The sequence below is a fragment of the Eretmochelys imbricata genome, chromosome 20, assembly GCF_965152235.1.
Source record: "Eretmochelys imbricata isolate rEreImb1 chromosome 20, rEreImb1.hap1, whole genome shotgun sequence".
Lineage (NCBI taxonomy): Eukaryota > Metazoa > Chordata > Testudines > Cheloniidae > Eretmochelys > Eretmochelys imbricata.
The window spans coordinates 17705513-17728051 of record NC_135591.1 but is presented as its reverse complement, the minus strand read 5'-3'; the positions used below and the strand labels follow the sequence as shown (position 1 = coordinate 17728051).

Here is a 22539-nt window from a genome sequence, read left to right as displayed (position 1 = left end):
CTTATTACCCTTCACATGCCTTGCTAGCTGCAACTCCAATTGTGCCTTGGCCTTCCTGATTATACCCCTGCATGATCCAGCAATATTTTTATACTCCTCTTTAGTCATCTGTCCAAATTTCCACTTCTTGTAAGCTTCCTTCTTGAGGTAAACTCCCCGAAGATTTCATTGTTAAGCCAAGCTGGTCGCCTGCCATATTTGCTATTCTTTCTGCACATCGGGATGGTTTGCTCCTGCACCCTCAATAAGGCTTCTTTAAAATACAACCAGCTCTCCTGAACTCCTTTCCCCCTCATAGTAGCCTCCCAAGGGATCCTGCCCATCAGTTCCCTAAGGGAGTCCAAGTCTGCTTTTCTGAAGACCAGGGTCTGTATTTTGATACTGTCCTTTCTTCCTTTTGTCAGGATCCTGAACTCAACCATCTCATGGTCACTGCTGCCTAGGTTGCCACCCACTTCTACTTCCCCTACCAATTCTTCCCTGTTTGTAAGCAGCAGGTCAAGAGGAGCACAGCCCCCAGTTGGTTCCTCCAGCACTTGTACCAGGAAGTTGTCTCCAACACTTTCCAAAAACTTCCTGGATTGTCTGTGCACTGCTTATTGCTCTCCCAGCAGATGTCAGGGGGATTGAAGGCCCCCATTAGAACCAGGGCCTGTGATCTGGAAACTTCCGTTAGTTTTCCAAAGAAAGCCTCGTCCACCTCATCCCCCTGGTCCTGTGGTGTATAGCACATGCCCACCACGACATCACCCTTGTTGCTCTTGCCTCTAAACTTAACCCAAAGACTCTCAACTGGATTTTCTCCAGTTTCATACTGGAGCTCAGAGCAATCATACCGCTCTCTTACATACAGCGCAACACCTCCACCTTTCCTCCCACACCTGTCCTTCCTGAACAGTTTATACCCATCCATGACAGTGCTCCAGTCATGTGAACTGCCCCACCAAGTTTCTGTTATTCCAATCACATCATAGTTCCTTGATTGTGCCAGGACTTCCAATTCTTCCTGCTTACTTCCCAGGCTTCTTGCATTCGTGTACATGCACCTAAGATAACTAGCCAATTGCCCTACTTTCTCAGTAAGAATCAGGAGGCTTCCCATCTTGTACCCTCCTCCTTGTGTTTCCTCCCGGTATCCCACTTCCCCACTTACCTCTGGGCTTAGGTCACCATCCCCCGGCGAACGTAGTTTAAAGCCCTCCTCACTAGGTTAGCAAGCCTGCCTGCGAAGATTCTCTTCCCTCTCTTCGTTAGGTGGATCCCATCTCTTCCTAGCAATCCTTCTTCCCAGAACAACATCCCATGATCGAAGAATCCAAAGTCTTCTTTCCGACACCACCTGCGTAACCACACATTCACCTCCACAATTCGACAGTCCCTACCTGGGCCTTTTCCTTCAACAGGGAGGATGGATTTGTCATAAATATAAAGGGAAGGGTAATCACCTTTCTGTATACAGTGCTATAAAATCCCTCCTGGCCAGAGGCAAGGTCCTTTTACCTGTAAAGGGTTAAGAAGCTCAGGTTACCTGGCTGGCACCTGACCCAAATTGACCAATGAGGGGACAAGATATTTTCAAATCTGGAGTGGGGGGAAAAGGCTTTTGTCTGTCTGTGTGATACCTTTGCTGGGAACACATCAAGGATGCAAGCCCTCCAACTCCTGTAAAGTTAGTAAGTAATCTAGCTAGGAAATGCATTAGGTTTTCTTTGTTTTGGCTTGTGAAATTTGCTGTTCTGGAGGAAATGTGTATGCCTGGTTTTGTGTCTTTTTGTAACTTAAGGTTTTGTCTAGAGGGATTCTCTATGTTTTGAATCTGGCTGCCTGTAAGATTTTCTTCCATTCTGATCTTACAGAGTTGTTCTCTTATCTTTTTTTGTTCTTCTAATAAAGTTCTGTTTTTTAAGAATCTGATTGGGCTCTTTGGGTCTTAAAATTCCAAGGCTGGTTTGTGCTCATCTTGTTTATTCTCAAGCCTCCCCAGGAAAGGGGGTGTAAGGGCTTGGGGGGATATTTTGGGGAAATAGGAACTCCAAGTGGTCCTTTCCCTGTTCTTTGTCTAAATCACTTGGTGGTGGCAGCGTACTGTTCAAGAACAAGGTGAAATTTTTGTTTGAGAAAACTTGAGAAAGTTTTTAACCTAAGCTGGTAAATATAAGCTTAGGGGGGGTTTCATGTGGGTCCCCACATCTGTACCCTAGAGTTCAGAGTGGGGAGGGAACCCTGACAGGGAGAGAACACGACTTGTGCCTCAAACTCCTTTATCCTTCTTCCCCGACCATCACCACCCGTCTCCTCTTTTTGGGAGTGGTGGTCATGGAACCCCCATCCCTAGGACAATGCATCCCATGCCTTCCGGCCGACGGGGTCTCCTTCTGATCCTTTCCCTCAGAGGGCTCTTCCAAATCCTTCTCCACAGTAGTACCTGTGCAGAGAGCCTGAAAACAGTTACGTACCTCTATGTGCACTGGGGGTACATAGGTTCTCTTCTTTCTTCTTCTGGAGGTCATATTCTTCCCCGTTCTGCACTGCACTCTCTCGTGCTTCCAGCACCAAACACTGACTTCTATCCGGAAAATCTTCGTGTTCTCTGATGCAACGCAGGATTGATAATTGGTTCTCTAGTCCTTTAAGCTTCTCTTCCAATATGCAGACCAGCTTGTACTTCATACAGACGAAGTTGCTTCTGTCCTCTGGGAAAAGACAAACATGGCACATTCTGAGCAGGTCACAACAGCTGATCGCTCACTATCCATGTCTTTCTTATAAGAGGCTCCTCAGATGTTGTATGTACTGCTCAGAGGAGCCTGAAAGGCAAAAACACTCTGTGCGAACTCCCAGGCAAACTCCCTCTGGTTGTCTGTCCTCGGTTCGCTGCTCACACAGGTCGCTGCTGGCTGCCTTTTTATAAGGCTGCTGGCTCGAACCAGGTGGCCTGGCTCAAAGCCTTCCCTCCAATCAACCACTCAAGGCCCACCTGGAACAAAGCACACCCAATTTACACTTTTCAATCAAACACCCACACGGTCAAACAGTCACACTATTCAAACAAACAAGCACACGGTCAAACAAATGGTCACAGCAGACAGACACTCGAATATTCACCCCACCAGCTCACAACACAGCCCCCCTAATGCAGTACTCACCTTAGCTCCTCTCGGAGGGTTCCCAGGCAAACTCCCTCTGTTTGCCTGTCCTCTGTTCGGTGGTTCTTCACACCAGTGTGTGGTTAATGACTAAGAGCAACAGGCTATAAATAAACACCAGCACGAGGGGGTGGTTCTGGGGCGATACCTGAATGAAAAACAGATCAAAAGCAGCCTGTGTTGTCTTTTCGCCCCATCGCCCCTCAGTGCTTCCCTTTCCAAGTGGGTTTATCCATTGCGTGGATGCACTGGGTGACCTTGGGTAAGTCATTACCCCTCGCCGTGCCTCAGTTTCCCCGTCTGTAAAGTGGAGAGAATGCTCTTCCCTTTGCCTATTGCCATGAGCCTTTTGGGTCACAGACTGGCTCACTGTGTGTCTGTGCAGCACCGAGTGTGATGTGGCCCTGATCTCGGTCAGCTCTGTGCAGCACCTGGCACAATGGGGCCCTGATCTTGGTGGGCACTGGACGCCTCCTGGAACAATGGGCAGGGCCAGATTTCCGATTAGAAACAGGAGGCACGGGCCTAGGGGCGCCGGCATTCTATGTGGTGCCTAAAAATTCAAAGTTTTTTGCTCCCAGGTCCCAGCAGGGGGCAGGGCTGGCTGAGGGGGAGACAGCCCCACGCAGCCCTGCTGCTGGAGCGATCCTCGCTCTGCCCAGCAGACAGCGTCACCTCCCGGGGGGGTCAGTGAGTGTGGGCCGGGGGGCAGGGCTTGGGAGAGTGGGTCTCTGGGGGAGTTCATGGGGCAGCTCTGGGCAGAGGGGGTGGGCAGCGCTGGGCAGTGGGCAAGGGGGTGCTGGGAGCCAGGGTACCTAAAAGTTAAAAGTGGTGGGGTTCCCCTGCCACCCGTGGCAGTTAAGAGCTTCCTGGCAGCAGGGGTACCCTGCCGTTCCTGGCCGCCTCCAGGCAGCGGGGCCCCCGGAGCTCCAAGCCGGGGGGCGGGGAACACCTCTGAGACCTACACCTAGGGGCGCCCTAAGTATAAATCCGGCCCTGACAATGGGGGCTCCTGGTCTTTGTTGCTAATACACACAATAAAAGACCCAGTTGCCCTGGCCCAAAGTCCAGTTCCCAACTGGAACCAGTTAAAAATATTAACAGGGATCCCAGCTGGGGCTGATTTCCCAGAGCACCAGGCGTCTGCATTTTTAACTCCACCATCGTCAGGGCACTGACTGGCCCTTGGCCCAGGATTGGCAGGACTGGGGCGGCTGGGGGGGCGGGTGCAGCTGAGTGGTGGTTATCATCTGTCCATGGTGCCTTACCCTGTCTCTTTTCCTTCCAGGGCTCTGCATCGCCCTGTGCCTGTGGGGCACCGTGGTCCAGAGTAATGGCGTACAAGGTAAGGCCGACTCCTCCTGGCTAACCTTCCCGAGCGCTCCCGGCTGCCCGGGGCCTCTGGCCTCCAGCCCCTCCGGTCCCTTTCCCTTGTGGAAGGAGAGCAGAGTCAGGGGTCTGGTGAGCCAGGAGCAGCCCCTTGGCATGAGTGTCTTCGGGTGGGATTATAGAGCACGGTGGGTACGTGCAGGGGAGAGGAGAACACGCCCTGTGTAGCCCTCACCTTCCCATCCCAGCCCCGTGGCCAGCAGGGAATAGACACTGGGGCCCAGGGCTCTACACTGGGGGCGGGAGTGAGGGGCAGATCCTCATTGTAGCCAAGGGCCATGTTATTGACCAGCCCAAATCAAAGCCCCTGATGGCTCAGATGTTAGAAGTGCCATTTGTACGTGCCCCCCTCCATCTAAAATCAGGCTGAATTGAAACCTGGAATCCATGTGCCCAGCTGGGGGTGGCGTTTGGGATCAGGACTCTGCGCCCCGAGTCCAGCTCTGCTGCGAATCCCAAGATGGGATTTGGGCAAATTCCCATTGACCCACTGGGGTTCCCCGGTGCTGCACCCACCCTGCTCCGTCTGCTCCCATCCCAAGCCGTGCAGCTGGCTAAGCTGCACTGGGATCCTTCCCCTCACGCTGGCCAGAGGGACGGATCCCAGTGGAGCCCCCAAACACCGGGCAGCTAAAGGATCCAGGAGCGCCCCCCCGAAGGCCGGTCACAATCTGGGTCATGGGAGGCAGCTCAGGATCCAGACTAGCTTCGCACCTGATTCCGCTCTCAGTCAATCCAGAGCAGAGCCGGGCAGGAATTTCCCAAGGAACCATTTTTTGCCAGAAAATGCCAATTTGGTTTGGAGAAATGTTTGGTTTTACTCAGGGGGAAAAATTGCACTGGGGGAGAGATGAAATAATTTTCAAAACGAAAAATTCCTGTTTTCCGGTTCGAAGCGAGGTTTGGGTTTGAAATTGACGCTAATCAGAGTAACGACGACAGCAACAAAAAAATAAACATCGATCCCACGGTGGGGGGAGGCGGGGGGCCGCTCTGCACTGGCTGACCCTGCCCAGCTGTTCCCGCCCCTGCAGGTACCACTGAGGACTGCAACAACCATGTGCTCTGCCCACCATACGCCAAGTGTGTGAACAACACCCACTGCACCTGCCTGGATGGGTACCGGCCAGGAAAGAATCGCTTCTTCACCGACGTAACAGAGACCTGTGAAGGTAACGGGGCTCCCACGTTGTCCTGGGGGGCTGGGACAGAGCAGGGCATTAAGGGCCGGAGCTGCCAACTCCATTGACTCCAGGGCCTGTGGAGGGTGCTCAGCCCGGCTGGGGAATGAGTGGGGGCAGGAGCGAGGATCCTGGGGACTGAACCAGGGGCCTCCAGAGTGAGCAGCAGGAGCTGCAGCAGCAGGAGCCAGGAGTCTTAGGCCCTGCGAATTGGGCACAGGGTGGGGGCCCCACGGATCCCTGCCCAGAGGAGCAGAATGGGGCAGCCCTGGCTACCCTCTCACCCACACCCCGCAGGGATCCAAGGAGGGAGGAGGCAGAGGAGAGGCAGCTTGTCATTCCCCAACCCCAAAACACAGGGAGCCTGGAGCCCCAGGGGGACGTCTCCCCACCCTCCCCTCACATGGGGGATCTGGGTGTTTGTGGGGCTGAACCCCGCCCCTCCGCCCCCGTACCTGGGACTGGAGGCTTGCGGGGGGTTATTTCCGACATTCCAGCTGCAGAAATGGGTAACTGAGAATCAGGGCCTTAATCACCAACCGCTCAGGGCCCCGGAAGCCTGGGTCCCATCACTCTGCTCAATGCGGGGGGTTGGAGGGGGGATACGGGGAACATCTCCCTGCCAGGACTGTACAGAGCATCCCCTCTTGCATTACAGATATTGACGAGTGTCTGTGGACGAGCCCGGCAGACTGTGGGTCCAAAACAATCTGCAACAACATGGCTGGATCTTACTTCTGCACCTGCCTCAATGGCTACGAACCCCGCTCTGGGAAAACCAAATTCATGAACTCGAGTGAGAACACCTGCCAGGGTGAGCTCTCCCCTGGCCTCCACCTGCTGAGACCCCCCCTCACACACACAAATGCTCGTTCCAGGCCTGGCGCTGCACCGGGGCTGCTGCTGGCTTTGGCAGTGGCCCGAGGCCGTCAGCAAGGCTGTGAAGAGACGTGGCCCTCACCTGCTCCCGCAGAGCATGGGGCCGGGCTCATCCCTGTGCCCAGCACTTGGACAGGGAATAAACCCTCGGGGTTAGAAACAGACCCACGGAGCAAACTTCTCATGCTGCAGAGATGCGCTGGGGAGAGGGGAGGGGACCCTCCTGGCCCCGGCACGCAGCATCTGAGCGGCTAGTGCCCCGCTGAGCCTGGGAAGTGGCCCCGGGAACAGCTCTGGGAATCGGGCTAAAGCGTTCTTGAATTCGCCCCCAGTCCCCTATTGCTTGAGCTTCCGCTGGGGGCAGGCAGCCATGCTCTCCTCTGGCCTCTAGGGGGTGCAGCTGCTAGTTCGAGGGACCCCAAGTTCCCTGTGTGGGCAGCGCTGTGAGGGGGCATGTGCTGTGATTGGCATTGCCAGCCCAGTCCCGGTCTTCCCTGAGGCACCCTGGCTTCCAGCGGCATGGCTCGGGGACACACGGGCTGGCCAGCTCCGCACTCAGGGACACACGGGCTGGCCAGCTCCGCGTCGCTCCCCTAGGGCTGGGAGTTTGCCCAGGGCACAGACCGAGAGGTCTTTCTGGGCTCGCAGTCCAGTGGATTCGGAGACCCCTTTGCACTGGTGAAGCTGGTGCGTGCACCAATGCAAGTCCCGTGGCAGGGGATACCCACATGCTGGTGTCCCACCGGGGGACGCTGGAACTTCCAGCTGCTAAATCGCTTTGTGCTGGTCCCTGTCTGTGCTCCCTGAGCCCCCGAGTCAGCAAAGCACGTGCTTAGCTCCATCCCTGCACAGCTACGCACTTAATTCGGCTCCAGTGGGTCTTAAGTGCACAGTTGAGCCCGTGACGACAATCCCAGGCATTAAAAGAAAATCAGATTAGCTTAGAAAATCACGAGCTTTAGAAAGACCAGTGAGCAAGGGGGCAGCCTGTGGATTAAACTGAGTTGAAAAAGGGGGAAATTCAAAGCAGATACAAGGAAATACTCCTCCTCCACCCGGGGCAGCATTAGCCTCTGGAACTCACTGCTACCGGGGCATGGAGGCTGTGAATGTCGGGTTTTAAAGAGGGACTGGCCTTTTCTATGGGGAACGACAATGCCTGGAGCTGTGCTAGTTAATGGACAATAATTCTGGGAGGGAGGGAAAAGCTCCCACTTCAGGGCTTAAGACAACCTCCGACTATTAGAGACCAGGAGGAGACCTTCACGGGGGCAAATTATCCCCCAGCTGCTGCTGCAGGACTCTTGCACCTTCCTCTATAGCACCTGTCGCAGATGGGATACCGGGGTAGATGGGCCTTGGGGTTGACCGAGGCTGGCAATGCCTGTCTGTTCCTCTGTGGTTGGAACCTGAGGGGGATTTCTGCCAAGTCCCAGTGTTCCCACCCCTTGGGCAACTCAGCTTCAAACATGGACTCCTAAATCTCCCCAAATCTTGGCCCCACTGGGGCTTGGCCCATAGAGACAACAGTGGCTGTTCTGGGGTCTGAAGGTCTCCTTCCCTCTGTTATGTTCACGGCATACACACACAGTTTGAAACACAGCATCACATCCTCTCCCTGGCAGCCTGCAGCTTAACACAGGGTTATTCTTAGAATCCAGAACCCTAGCACACGAGGACCCCAAACAGAGAGAGACAAAGCAGGCTGCTCCTGAAGGCAAACAGGCACAACTAACCCCACTATGCTCTAGGCTGGCTCTTTGGCAGACACACTGCTGGAAACCCCAGATCACCTGCTTGTCACCCGAGCCCCCGAGCATGCAAGAAGCTCCGGGAAAGCCCCTTGCAGATGTAAAATGAGAGCTTGTGATGCTAACACAGTTTTCAATACACCATATTCTTGAGTGGCCGTTCCGCTGCCGGAGCAGCCCAGTGTGGCTGGAGCGTAGCTGAGAATCAGGCCTGTGATTGTTAAGCTCCCAGGGGCCCGGTCACCTGGGTCCCATCACCCAGCTCAGTACAGGTGGATGATACAGGAGGAATCAAACCCAGGACTTGTCTGCTGAAAGCACACAGTGCAGCTGCTGGAGCTAAGGGAGTAACTCCATTAGCTTGTCATTGTAGCAGGCTGTTATCTACTGTGACAAAGCTCTGTCCTTGCCTCCGTGGGTCCCGCGTTTCCTGGCGGATTTCGCTAGCCTCAGAGGCTCACCGTGACCCTCCACGTAACCCTTCTCTCTCTAGAGACAAGGGTCACAGTCTACTGAGCCATTTTCATCATAAGCCAGCGAGGGAGGTGAGGAGAAGTTATCCTTCCTTGCATGGTCTCTGTTGTCTCCCAGTCTCAGTGATTAATCAGGGGGCAAAGGTGGGGGGGGCCCAGGCCCACCCTCTACTCCAGGCTCCAGCCCAGGGATGATTTGCGGATGATACTAAACTGGGAGGAGTGGTAGATACGCTGGAGGGCAGGGATAGGATACAGAGGGACCTAGACAAATTGGAGGATTGGGCCAAAAGAAATCTGATGAGGTTCAGTAAGGATAAGTGCAGGGTCCTGCACTTAGGACGGAAGAACCCAATGCACAGCTACAGACTAGGGACCGAATGGCTAGGCAGCAGTTCTGCAGAAAAGGACCTAGGGGTGACAGTGGACGAGAAGCTGGATATGAGTCAGCAGTGTGCCCTTGTTGCCAAGAAGGCCAATGGCATTTTGGGATGTATAAGTAGGGGCATAGCGAGCAGATCGAGGGACGTGATCGTCCCCCTCTATTCGACATTGGTGAGGCCTCATCTGGAGTACTGTGTCCAGTTTTGGGCCCCACACTACAAGAAGGATGTGGATAAATTGGAAAGAGTCCAGCGAAGGGCAACAAAAATGATTAGGGGTCTGGAACACATGACTTATGAGGAGAGGCTGAGGGAACTGGGATTGTTTAGTCTGCGGAAGAAAAGAATGAGGGGGGATTTGATAGCTGCTTTCAACTACCTGAGAGGTGGTTCCAGAGAGGATGGTTCTAGACTATTCTCAGTGGTGGAAGAGGACAGGACAAGGAGTAATGGTCTCAAGTTGCAGTGGGGGAGGTTTAAGTTGGATATTAGGAAAAACTTTTTCACTAGGAGGGTGGTGAAACACTGGAATGCGTTCCCTAGGGAGGTGGTGGAATCTCCTTCCTTAGAAGTTTTTAAGGTCAGGCTTGACAAAGCCCTGGCTGGGATGATTTAATTGGGGATGGGTCCTGCTTTTGAGTAGGGGGTTGAACTAGATGACCTCCTGAGGTCCCTTCCAACCCTGATATTCTATGATTCTATGATTCTATGACCCAAATAGTATCAGCTATGTTAGCTGACCTTTTAGAAACATGACAAGTACAATTCCCTGGGCTACTTCCCCCACAGCAGCCCTCACTTCCTCAAGCTCCACTTCACCCTTACCTCAGGGCCTCCTTCCTTGTGCCTGATATAGTGTGTACTGCTCAGCCTCTCCAACAGCACAACTTCCTCCCACAGCTCCTGACATGCACCCCCGCCTGACTGACTGGGAGGCTTTTAACTAGTTTCAGCCAGCCCCTGATTGGCTTCAGGTGTCCCAATCAACCTAGCCTTCTCCCTGCCTTCTGGAAAGTTCTTAATTGGACCCAGGTGTCTTGATTGACCTGGAGCAGCTGCTATTTCACTTATCCTGGGACCAGGGATTTGTTTAGCCTGGAGCTAATATATCTATCTCCCACTACTTTTCTATAGCCATCTGGCCTTGCCCCCTCACACTACTTATGGGAACCAGCCACTAGAGCAGGACAAAATTGCTCTCTCCTTTTTCCAGGGCTCAGCGGCCTTCACTAGAGGCTGGCATATACAAGCCCCCTCACAGACATGGCGTAGGCCTGTTGCCTTCCAAGAGGTTTAACAATGGAGCAAAAGTTGAGTTTCCTGCCAAAGGAACAAGGGATTTTTTCCAGCCCTGATGCACTCCCAGCCGTGAGCCAGGAGACACAAAGCTCCTCTCGGGGGGAGGAGGGGTGGCGGGCAGAGGGTAAAATCTGCATGGCGAGGCAGGGGAGACACATTCTTGGCCTTCTATGGAGGAAATAAGCTGAAAGAGACAGATCTAGTGGGTAGGCTATGAGACTGGGACTCAGGAGACTTGGGTTCTAGTCCCAGCTCTGTTACTGCTAGGTGTCCTTGGGCAATTCTGTGCCTCAGTTTTCTCTCCCACTTCTTGTCTATTTAGACTAGAAAATCTTTATGGCAGTGTGTGTAAAGTACTCTGGGTGCTGCCTTTCTGCAAATAACGACCCAGGGGAAGAGGCATAGCGGGAAATAGCAAAATGCTGTCACGGGAAAGAAAGAGAAGGGGAGTCTGGCAAAGGTTGGACCCCCCGGTCTGGGGGTGAGGGAGGGGTTGCGCCGCAGGGATTGGGGCCCTGCAAATAGCAGGGAAGAAAGGAGAATAGAAGGGGGGGGGTTAGATGGAGCAGACAGACTGACCGACAGACCACGCCCCCTGCAATCGGTGGGGGAGTGACTCCACGGTCATTCGCCCCCAGTGCGCCCCCAGCCGTGCTGTGTGTGACACCACCCCCCCGCTTTCCCCTCTCAGACATCGACGAGTGCCGCAAGACCCCAGATATCTGCAGCCCCAACGCCACGTGTATCAACACTATAGGGAGCTACCGGTGTGAGTGCCGGGCCGGCTACGTCCCCTCCAACAGGAACAAGACCCTGTGCCAAGGTGGGTCCTGCCACTGGGGACATGGAGGGGGCACCTCGGGGGGCTGGGCAGGGCCTGGGTACACAGGCTGAGATCTTGCCCGAGGGGTCAGCAAGCTGGGAACTGGTCTGGATTGGTGCACCAGCCCCCCTGCCCCCCACGGACGGGGTCCCTCTGGGTCTCAGCCCTAGCAGGGGAGGGCTCAGCCTCCAGGCCCTCACCTCCCCCCAGCCCAGCCTGTCTGTCCACTGGGGTCTTTCCGGTTGTCTCAGAGCCACAGCCACCAGCGTGCCCATGTCTGGCTCTGGGCGCGGAGCAGGGGCCAGGCCGGGGAGGGGGTGAGCAGGGCTGCCAGGGGCCGGGTGTCTCTTCCCTAGGGCTGCCAACTGTCTAATCACACAAACCCAAACTCCCTTCCCCGCCCCTTCTCCGAGGCCCCGCCCCACTCACTCCATCCCTCTCGCTCCCTCGCTTGCTCTCTCCCACCCTCACTCACTTTCACCGGGCTGGGACAGGGGGTTGGGGTGCGAGAGGGGCTGCAGGCTCTGGGCTGAGCCTGGGGAAGGGGGCTGGGGTGCAGGTGTGGGTGTGGGGTGCAGGCTCTGGGAGGGGATGTGGGCTCCAGGGGGCGGGGGGCTCAGGGCTGTGGCAGAGGGCTGGGGTGCAGGTGGGGGTGAGGGGTGCAAGGTCTGGGAGAAGGTGTTGGCTCCGGGAGGGGGCAGAGGGCTGGGGCAGGGGGCGGGGGTGCCGGAGGGGGTGCGGGATGCAGACCTGGGAGGGAGTTTGGGTGCGGGAGGGGGCTCAGGTGGTGCCTACCTCGGGCGGCTCCAAGGCAGCGGTGCAGCGGGGCTAAGGCATGGGTGAAGGTGGGTTCTCCCCAGCGGGCAGAGGCGTCTCTACCCAGCAGGTCTCTCTGCAGAGTCGATGGAAACACGTCAAGAAGTCTCAGAGACAGGAGCAGGAGGGACAGCCAAAGCGGAGTGTAAATGGAACGTAGAGAGAGACATTGTGAGACGGGGATGAAGGGAGGGAGCTGCATGTTAAACTATTGGCAGTGCGGGACTGGCATGTGGACAGAGAGCGGCCATCAGGGCTGGGAAGAGAAGGGGATTTTCCCCCAGGCAGGAGTGAGTTGACAGGAACATCTGATATGAAAGCTCTAACGTCTGCTCCTCTCTACCCAGAACTCCAAGTCCCCAGCATGAACTCCAGTGCTGAGTTCGAGGGAATCAAAAAGACATGCAGGAATTTCTCTCTGCAGGTACATTTGAACCCATCATTCATTTGTTGGGGATTTTGCCCTGTGTTTTGTACCACCAATATGGAAATTCCCAGACAAAACCCTTTGCTCTTGGTATTACGGTGACCCCTGTAAACCCCAGCCAAGATCAGGGCAATGCTGTGTTTGTTCCTTTCATCGCTGGGACTCGATCCTCCTCATCCCACTAGTAGAGCGGAAGAATTACTTCTCGTGTCTTGCTTACAACGCTCCTGCTAATACATCCCAGAATCAGGTTCGCTTTTTTTGCAACAGCGTTACCCTGTTGACTCATATTTAGCTTCTGATCCATTATGACCTCCAGATCCCTTTCCGCAGTACTCCTTCCTAGGCAGTCATTTCCCATTTTGTATGTATGCAACTGATTGTTCCTTCCTAAATGGAATACTTTGCATTTGTCCTTGTAGAATTTCATCCTATTTGCTTCAGACCATTTTTCTAGTTTGTTCAGATCATTTTGAATTTTAATCCTATCCTCCAAAGCACTTGCACCCCTCCCAGCGTGGTATCATCCACAAACTTTATAAGTGTGCTCTGTATGCCATTATCTAAATCATCGATGAAGATATTGAACAGAACCGGACCCAGAACTGATCCCACTCAATATGCCCTTCCAGCTTGACTGTGAACCACTGATAACTCCTCTTTGGGAACAGGTTTCAGAGTAGCAGCCGTGTTAGTCTGTATCCGCAAAAAGAAAAGGAGGACTTGTGGCACCTTAGAGACGAACAAATTTATTTGAGCATAAGCTTTCGTGAGCTACAGCTCACTTCATTGGATGAAGTGAGCTGTAGCTCACGAAAGCTTATGCTCAAATAAATTTGTTTGTCTCTAAGGTGCCAAAAGTACTCCTGTTCTTTTCTCTGGGAACAGTTTTCCAACTAGTTATGCACCTACCTTAGAGTGGCTCCATATAGGTTGTCTTTCCCTAGTTTGTTTATGAGGTCCCGTGAGACAGCGTCAAAAGCCTTACTAGAGTCAAGATATACCATGTCTACCACTTCCCCCCTATCCACAAGGCTTGTTACCCTGCCAAAGAAAGCTATCAGGTTGATTTGACAAGAATTGTTCTTGACAAATCCATGCTGACTGTTACTTATCACCTTATTATCTTCTAGGGGTTTGCAAATTGATATCGGACCTTTTAAAACTTCTGTAGCTTTCCTAGTGGCTGGTCCCCAGACTTACACACCCATTGTCTTCCTGCAGAGAGCATTGAATCTACAGAACATATACTCGGATTTCTTCTGCTGATTTTCATGCCGTTTCTTTCCAATATGCACCTCCATGTCTCTCTGCATCATCTTTCACTTCCTCTTTCCTCTCCCCCACGAGCACTACATCACCTGCAAATGCCACGTCCCAGGAGACGACTCTCTGGCTGCTTTCTGTCAATGCATCCAGCACCGACGTGAACAAAAAGGAGCTTAGTCCCAAGTCTTGATGTATTCCAGCTGTTACTAGAAATTGTTCCCTTTCTCCACATGAACCTCTTGCTGTAGCAACAGCACCATTGTATATGTCCTGGACACGTTTGATATAAAAGCTTTATTCACTCAATGAGGGGTGTCAGGATCAGGCCCCTGCATAAGGCAAACACCAATGTCGGTCGCCCTTCAGCCCCTGCAGAGCTCACCCCCTGCCCTGGGTCTCTCTGCAGGTAAAGCGGAGCAGCGGAAACAGCAGTTTTTGCTCTTTCTTTAATTCGACCTTAGAGATTCTGACGTCCACGTGTGGAGACGGGAGTGCGACGTTATCACTGGAGGTGAGAGGCTCCGTCCCTTGAATGTGCTCTGCGGGCTAGTGCCCCTGAGTGTGCCCCAGAGCCCTGCGAGCTGCGGTGCCGGGTTAGGAGTCTCACTGGGGGGCGGGGAGACATGTAGATCCTCTTCAGAAAAGACCTGTGCCCTCCACTGCTGTGGGGCGGGGGGTGCACCCTCTAGAGGTGTTTGTCTGTGTCTGCGTGCACATGCCCTCCAGGGGGGTGAGAGCACGTTTGTGTTTGTCCACCCACACGCGCCCTCTAGTGCTCAGACCTGTTGTTGTTCATCAGAGGTGCTATACTGCTGACCCTTAATGGGGATCCTCCTTCAGCTCATCTGTCATGACCTGAGTTTTTCAGGCAGCAGGATCTGGGCTCTATCCTGCCCTGACAGACATGTCTGAGCAGCTGCTGGATGCAGCATAGAGACAACCTAGGAAGCCATCGGCTTGTGACAACGTTGTTCCCTGGCATGTGTAATGGAGGGATGGGGGAGCAGGAGCAAAGAAGGAATGACAAAGGGTTCTAGCCCCAGTTGGCCTCAGGTCCCAATGGGGCCCCGAGTCAGCCTCAGTGGACCCCCTTTGTAAAGGGCTCCCCTTCTGAGAGTACTGCAGCCCCCGAAACTGGGAGAGGCTGTGATGCCCGATGCCCCCTGGGAACACATGGGACATGGCACCTCAACCCCCCGACTGCTTGCTCCCAGGGCTTTTCCTTTCCTGTCCCCAGGACGCGACTCGCTCTTTCAACTCCCTCCTGAACAGCGCCTCCCTCTGGAAGGGCAGAGACAAGCAGGAGGCGGGGTGGGCCGTGACAGTCCTGCTGCAGAGCGTGGAACTGGCCGCACTGGCCGCTGCGCTCCGGTCCCCGGAGAGGACAACACAGAACGTGACGACAGAGTCTCTGGGTGAGGGGGGACGTGTGGCTCTCAGCGCCACCTGCTGGCTGCTGTGAGACACGGGGTTGTTCACTGTGCCCCAAATCCACTGGAAGTTAACACCTGTATACCGCTGTGGATGTGAGCCTGTGTTCAGTACAGACAGAGAACAGCACTTCCCCTGCACCAGGAAATAGAACCCAGCCCCCCCAGTAACAGCAATGCCCGAGAAGGGTTGAAATGTAATATTTGGCATTCCACCACGAGGGGCCGCCACGCTGAGCCAGGCACCTGCCTCCACCCCCACTACTCCCCCGGGAGACACAGCCAGAATGGGGGGAGGGGATATGGGGGGGTGATCAATGGAACTCACGGGGGGGGCTCCAAACTTCCCCCTCCCACAGTGCGGAAGAGCCCTGAAGCCCCCCAGCTCCAAGTGGAGGGGGAGGGGGATGGATCTGGCCCAGAATGGACAGATTCCCAGTGAAGGGGTTTCACAGCGAGGGGCTCTGTCATTCCTCACCCCCACCCCCCACAGCTATCCAGACGCGGCTCGTCACTGGGAACTGCAGCCGGGACAGCGAGGTCTTCACGCTGAGCGCTCACAACGACACGATGGAAGTGCACTGTGATACAGTCACCGGGGCAGCCACACACGGTACCATCCTGGGGATGGCGACACCCAGGGCCCAAACCACGGCACAGAGCAGTTCCCGGGCAATGAACCCCAGTCTGGGTTCCCCCGTTCCTCCCTCCCTCCCCGTGGATCCCCAGGCCGGGCCCTGGCCTCTGTCTCCAGCCCTGGAGTTCTCCTTGCTGGCTGACCAGTGGTTCTCAGGCTGTGGCCCATGGAGCTGACACCTTCCTTCCTGGCCGTCCCACAGCTTGAGCCCCAAGCAGTGAGCAGTTGGGGCACAGAGGGGAGACGGCTCATGAGAGGGGCTCTGGTTTGAAGTGGGCCGAGCGAATGGAAAGGGCAGGGACGCCCTAGTCTAGCTAGACTCCCAAATGGAGATGTGGGGAACTAGGGTAATGTGTACCCCTACCCTCAGCGGCCATATTCAGGGCCCCGAATGCTCCAGCACCAGGGGAAGCTCATCCCTGGCCAGCCCCTCTCCTGCTCTCACTGAGAAAAACTATCTTCATCTCTGCATCCTGCAGCTAGATGTTTCCAGCCGGACGTGCTCCTGGAGGCTCCGAGGGAGGAGGTAGCACGGTCCAGTGGGTAAATCTTGAGTTGTGGCCAGGATCCTGGGTTCCATTCCCAGATCTGCCACAGACTCACTGTGAGCCCTGGGCTCCTGGCCGGCTCATTCTTCGCCATAACGTCTCCAGCTCCCTAAAGAGGGATCATCTCCTCTCCCAGCAGGTTTGGGGGCTGCTGCTTTTATTTCCTACTCCACCCTGGACTCCATCATCAGTGCGAGACATCTCAGCGAGGGAAATCTACCGGCTTGTGGGAAGCTGGAGAAGAGTCATCTCAACTCCGGGGTGGTGAGCGGGGCCGTCGGAGACGGGAGACCCATTAACCTCTCCAGACCCGCAAACTTCACTCTGCGCCACAGCCAGGTGCGTGGAGGAAGATCCCCTCGCTTTACTCCATATCTGGGCCTCTAGAGGGGCATATACAAGGCACAATCTCCTGTCCGGCATTTGGACCGTGCTGCCTTTCTGTCTCCCGATGGTCCTAAGAAGCAGAGGCCTCCTTATTCCGGACGCGATGGGGCTGTTTGACTAGAGGAGGAGAATAGGGGTCGCACCACGACACACGGCCGTGCAAAGTGCTCTAGGGTAACAGCTCCGCTTAGCTCACCCCTGAGCCGGAATAACTGGACAGCCGCTTTCCACAGATAGTGGAGTTCAGGAAATCAGCATGAAACACTGTGATGCGGTGATGCAGTGGTTAGGGTGCATATGTGTTTGTGTGCACACAGCACTGCCCCCTGCTGGCTGCAGTCAGAAGTCCTCAGCCAATGGCCACGTTCCGTTTAGTGCTAACGGCTAGCAAGGATTTATTTCCCTTTCGCTCCAACAGCAGGGCCTGTGCGTTTGGAGCAGCAGGATCTGTGTTCTCTCTCGGCTGTCACCGGGATGGCCCCAGTGGGCGCTGGGGCTGCGTGGGGAGAGCCGTGGAGCTGTAGGTGGCCTCGGGTTTGCTGTAGACATGTGATAACACAAACGATGTTCTGTGGTCCCGTGAGGACGAGGATGATTCTGTTGTGTTTCCAGGACAAAAAACGGGAGGAAGAGGCTCTCTGCGTCTACTGGAAAGTAGTGGCCGAGAGCGGCAGCTGGTCTCCGGACGGCTGCACCGCCGTGCAAACGAACAGCACTCACACCACCTGCCGCTGTGACCATCTCTCCAGCTTCGCCGTCCTAATGGCTCCCACCACAGTGACGGTATATCACCGTGAGACTCGGATCACAGGGCTGGAGCCTGAGCTCCCCGCTTAGCCATGGGCAAAGCTCTCCCTGGAGCGACTGGAGGCTTTGCTGGGGGAAAGGCTGAGTCAGAGCCGAGGGGCTGGGCTGGGGTCACTGGTGATTCTCCCTTTGCTGTGTTACAGGAGAGTTATCCACTGACCGTCGTCACCTACGTGGGACTGACCTTCTCCCTGCTGTGCCTCCTCCTCGCCATCCTCACCTTCCTCCTTTGCCGCTCCATCCGCAACGTCAGCACCTCCCTCCACCTGCAGCTCTGCCTCTGCCTCTTCCTGGCTGACCTGCTCTTCCTTATCACGCTGACCCGCACTGGCAGTTGGGTGCAGCCTGATTCCTCCACTCGCTGCAGGGCTGGGGTGTGTGGCTTTCAACCCCTTTATGCTCCCTGGATTCTGGGCTGTGCAGGACACAGGGGGGATTCCCAGGGGGGCGTTTCCACCCTGTTTTGTCCCTTCACACTGGGCACAGTGGTCTGAGTGTCCCCAGTCTCTGGAGTTCAGCCAGTTCTATCCGTATATCAGAGTGTCCCTTTGCCTCGATTCCTCTCCTATGTGACTTCCCATGGTCACCCAGGGACTCTGTGGCAGGGCTGGGAGCAGAACCTGGATCCCCTGAGCCCTGATCCCCTGCTCTAACCACTAATCTCTGCTCCCTTCCTGCACCAGCAATGTGCACCCGCAGGACCCTCCATAGACCGAGGAACCTGCCGTCTCTGGGTCACGGAGCACTGTTACTGAAGAACTGTGCTAACAAGAATCCCGGTGTGCTCCCCCCGCCCGCCCCGCGCAGGTCTTCCCCATACTCAGCATTTCCCTTCCCCACTGCAGTGTCGCTGGGCTCTCTGTCTTCCCCAGGTGGCGTGTGCTGTCATAGCTGGCTTCCTACACTACCTCTTCCTGGCCTGCTTCACCTGGATGTTCCTGGAGGGGCTGCACCTCTTCCTCACCGTCTGGAACCTGCAGGTCGTGAACTATACCAGCGCCAGCCGGTTCAAGAAGAGATTCACGTACCCGTTCGGCTACGGAGTCCCAGCCCTGGTGGTGGCTATTTCTGCAGCGGTGAATCCTGGAGGCTACGGAACTGCCAAATAGTACGTGCAGAGCCCATCCCGAAGGGGAGCTGGGATGTGGCTTCCATGCGGTTGTCCGGCTCACCCCAGGTCTGACGTGAACCGAGATTTCCCTGCTCACCCTGCCTGGCAGCTGACTGTCCCCCTGGGACCCTCCCCATCCCCAGGGACACTAGGCTGCCCTGAGCGCTGTAGTTGAGTTGCCCACCTGTCAGACATCTACACTCCTCGCCCCACTGATGATGCAGAAGAACAAGCCAGAAAGATCCCAGCTTGACTCCCAGGTCCCAGGCTGGGTTTGTGGGGCTGGTGGGTAGGAAACAAACACACCTTCTTACTGTGTGCAATCCCTGAGGGTCCCCTCTCTAAAGTGAGCGACTCCACTAAAACAGGGTGTGGCATGTTCTCGACACCCCAGTCTAGATCCTCATCTCGTGTTTTCAGGGTAGCACCACTTCCTGAGGTAGATGGGGAGGGTCATTAGCCTGCTGCCCGCAAGAGAGTCGGCCATGTCACAGGCAGGCCGAGATCCATCTCGCTTTTCAGAGCCAGCTGCCCTGTGACACCCCCTCTCTACCCCGGTGCTGAAAAAGGGTAGTAATCCCGTTAAAGTCACCTTCTTCTTCCTCCCTGCCTGCAGCTGCTGGCTCAGCCAGGACAGAGGCTTTCATTGGAGCTTCCTGGGTCCAGTCTGTGCCATAATCCTGGTGGGTACCTCACAGAACCACAGGGCCCCATTCTCCTCTCACCTCTGTGACCCCATTGATTTCAGTGAAGCAGGTAGTAGAATATGGCCCATAAAACACAAGGAAAGACCCAGTTAGGTCCCGCCTGGCTCGTCTGCTGTGGTCAGTCCCGGGATTAGTCCCTGAGCTGTATCCCCAGGCCTACAGCCTTTATTCGGGCACAGCTCCCATGGAAGTCAGTAGGAGTTTTGCCAAGTGAAGACAGCAAGAGTGTGATCTAGTCTAGTTAATGACCCAAGGAACGAGGAAAGGAGAGGGCTACGCTCTGCAGTGGTTGTTGTAGGGAGGGAAACAAATGTCCCAACATATTCCCCCATAACCCCTGGGGAAGTTGCAGGGAGGGGAATTTGTTACAGCCTGAAAGTGGCAGGAAGTATTCTCGAGGCAGGATCTGGAGTCTCTGAGCCAGATCCTGCTCTCAGTTACACCAGTGTAAACCCAAAATAACTCCTGACTCCACTGGAGAGGCTCCATATTGAACTCCAAGCAGCATCTGGCCTCTGAGATCCCATTGATCCATCTCAGCCCTGGCTGTGCTGTCAGCTCCACGCATGGGGAGGGACCAAGAGCTGCCAGGAGAGGGGATGATTCCCACAGGAGAGGGGATGATTCCCACCAGAAATGAGTAGTCCCCATTTCTACAATGTTAGGCTCGGTCCCCTGGGATAGTTCTCTGCTTCAGCTGGAGTCACCAGCCCCAGATGGGATGTTTTACAGAAAATATTTCCCACTGTTCCCACAGATAAATATAACATTCTTTGCCCTTACCCTGTGGATCCTGAGAAACAGACTCTCCTCCCTCAATGCAGATGTGTCCACCCTCAGAGACCACAGGTGAGAAGGCAACAAAACAATCCTGGAGGGTCAGATGTCTTGGTTTGGAGGGTCCTTGGCACTGGGAGGGAGGGATGGATTGCAGGATGGGAACAGCATATCTAGGATCCATGGGAACAAATTCCCACAGGGTTTGCTTTGACAGTAACCCTGTTCCACATAGGAAAGCTGGGGCTAGTAGTTCCACCCGACTCTGTCCAGATCCTGCAATTGCTCTCCATAGGGTTATTGTAATGGGATCTCTCCATCTGCCTTTATCCAGGTTACTGACCTTTAAAGCCATTGCCCAGCTCTTCATTCTGGGCTGCACATGGAGCCTTGGTCTCCTCCAAGTAGGACCAGCAGGCACGGTCATGGCGTATTTATTCACCATCGTCAGCAGCCTGCAGGGACCCTTCATCTTCCTGGTGCACTGTCTCCTCAATCGGCAGGTAATGCCCACGGCCCATCAGCGCCCACCCAGTGCCTTCACCGGCCTCGCGGTGGCCATGTCTGATCTCCTCAGAGTTAGTTACATAGTGCAGTGACCGTGTCCCTCACTCTCCAGGTGAGAGAGGAGTACAGGAGATGGATCAAGGGATTCCGAACGTCCAGCACGAAATCTCAGACATCCGATCTATCCATGTCTGCTGTCCCCACCACCAGCACCAAGACGGTAAGAGGTCCTCTGCTCTGTTCCAATGCCAGCCTGTGAAACAGTCATCTCTAGCTGGGTCTCATTCCTGCTGTAAAGGTGCTTTGCCCCCCGAATGACTCAGGATTGGTTATGAGCCAGCTGGGAAAGTCACTGGAAGTGTAAGTGAGTCGGTCACTATCGAGGAGTATCCTAGACGTCTTAGGCACCAGAACAGAATGCCCTGTCCTGGCCCCTCCGCATTTCCTTCCCTTGGCTCTCCTGAGAGCTCCAGGGGTCGCTCACTGTGGACGAGGCAGGCATTGGCTCTTGCAGTGTAATGATCTGAATATATCAGATTGTCCCTGGGACTGAAACCTTGTCAGTGCAGACGAACCATCCCCAATGAGCAGTCAGCACCGTGAAGAATTTCCCTTGGCTCCATTATCCCTGTGGGTCAGGATCCAGGGGCTTTGTGTGTCGCCTCCCAGAGACAACCCGCCAGTTTGCACATTCCACTCTCCGTGGCCTTGGAACCTATTGTCATTGTCCTGCTTTTCTTGCCAGGAGTAACCCTTCTGCCAGGTGGAGGCGGCAACAACCAGGGCCGGGTTCAATACCTAGCAGTTCCAATACAAAACAGAACCAGCTGGAGCCCCCTGTGATGTTGCACTCCGTACGCTTTATGGAAATATGCTTATGAATATGACATAACTAGAATATGCTTTACGCTAAATACCCCTTGTAGGGTGTCTTTAGAAAGCTTGTAATCTACTAAGTGTGTTCATCCTATTTGTTTGCATGTTTTATTTCTATATCTGGAGTTAGGAGAATAAGATATAAACTTGTATCACTGATGAAAAACGTTAAGTGGAGGCCATTAAGGGTGCTCCAGAAACAATCAGTCGTAAATGGCCTTAGTTACTTGAAAGCCTTCCTGTGTACGTGTGGCCCAGCCCATGGGGAATGGAGACTAGGGGTCTTACAGTGACATGTGACCATGTCACCTGGTAATGGAATTCATCTTAAACCTGGTACTTTTCCATTTAGAAGGAGGGGTGGGGACCCAGACAGACAAAAGATTCCCGCCTTGTGCCAAAGCTATAAAGGGTGTGGAGCAGGACAACGGGGTGCCAGTCATGAGAAAACCACAACTTACCACCTGAGGTGTCTGCTGAATGGAACAAAGACTGTACCAGGGGAAAGGACTGGGCCCAGACTAGGAAGGATTCTAGTCTGTGAAAGAAGCTAATTGGAACATCTTTGAGGGTGAGATATTACCTGTAGTCAAAAACAACGAGGAGTTCAGTGGCACCTTAAAGACAAACAGATTTATTTGGCGTAAGCTTTCTTGGGTAAAAAACCCACTTCTTCAGATGCAAGTGGGTGGGTTTTTTACCCTTGAAAGCTTATGCCCAAATAAATCTGTTAGCCTTTAAGGTTTTCACCAGACTCCTCGTTGTTTTTGTGGATACAGACTAACACAGCTCACGCTCTGATACTTGATACCTGTAATCAGTTTCTTAATGTCCTAGGCTTAGACTTGCATATTTTGTTTTATTTTGCTTTGTGACTTACTTTGTTCTGGCTGTTATTACTTGAAACCACTTAAAT

The 22539-nt window shown here is 54.4% G+C and overlaps 1 protein-coding gene across 1 annotated transcript in view; it reads left to right on the top strand.

The window, feature by feature from the left end:
* Positions 1–22251, top strand: part of LOC144277905 (adhesion G protein-coupled receptor E3-like) — a 77111-nt gene extending 54860 nt beyond the window's left edge. Inside the window, 14 exon segments of the mRNA XM_077838926.1 lie at positions 11193–11324; positions 12488–12564; positions 14243–14347; positions 15074–15251; positions 15760–15879; positions 16588–16790; positions 17451–17739; positions 17742–17983; positions 18518–18753; positions 19373–19439; positions 20221–20312; positions 20575–20743; positions 20860–20967; positions 21493–22251. Of these exon segments, the coding sequence (XP_077695052.1) occupies positions 11193–11324; positions 12488–12564; positions 14243–14347; positions 15074–15251; positions 15760–15879; positions 16588–16790; positions 17451–17739; positions 17742–17983; positions 18518–18753; positions 19373–19439; positions 20221–20312; positions 20575–20743; positions 20860–20967; positions 21493–21498 (2024 nt within the window). The 3' untranslated portion in view covers positions 21499–22251.
* The last annotated feature ends 288 nt before the right edge of the window (positions 22252–22539 follow it).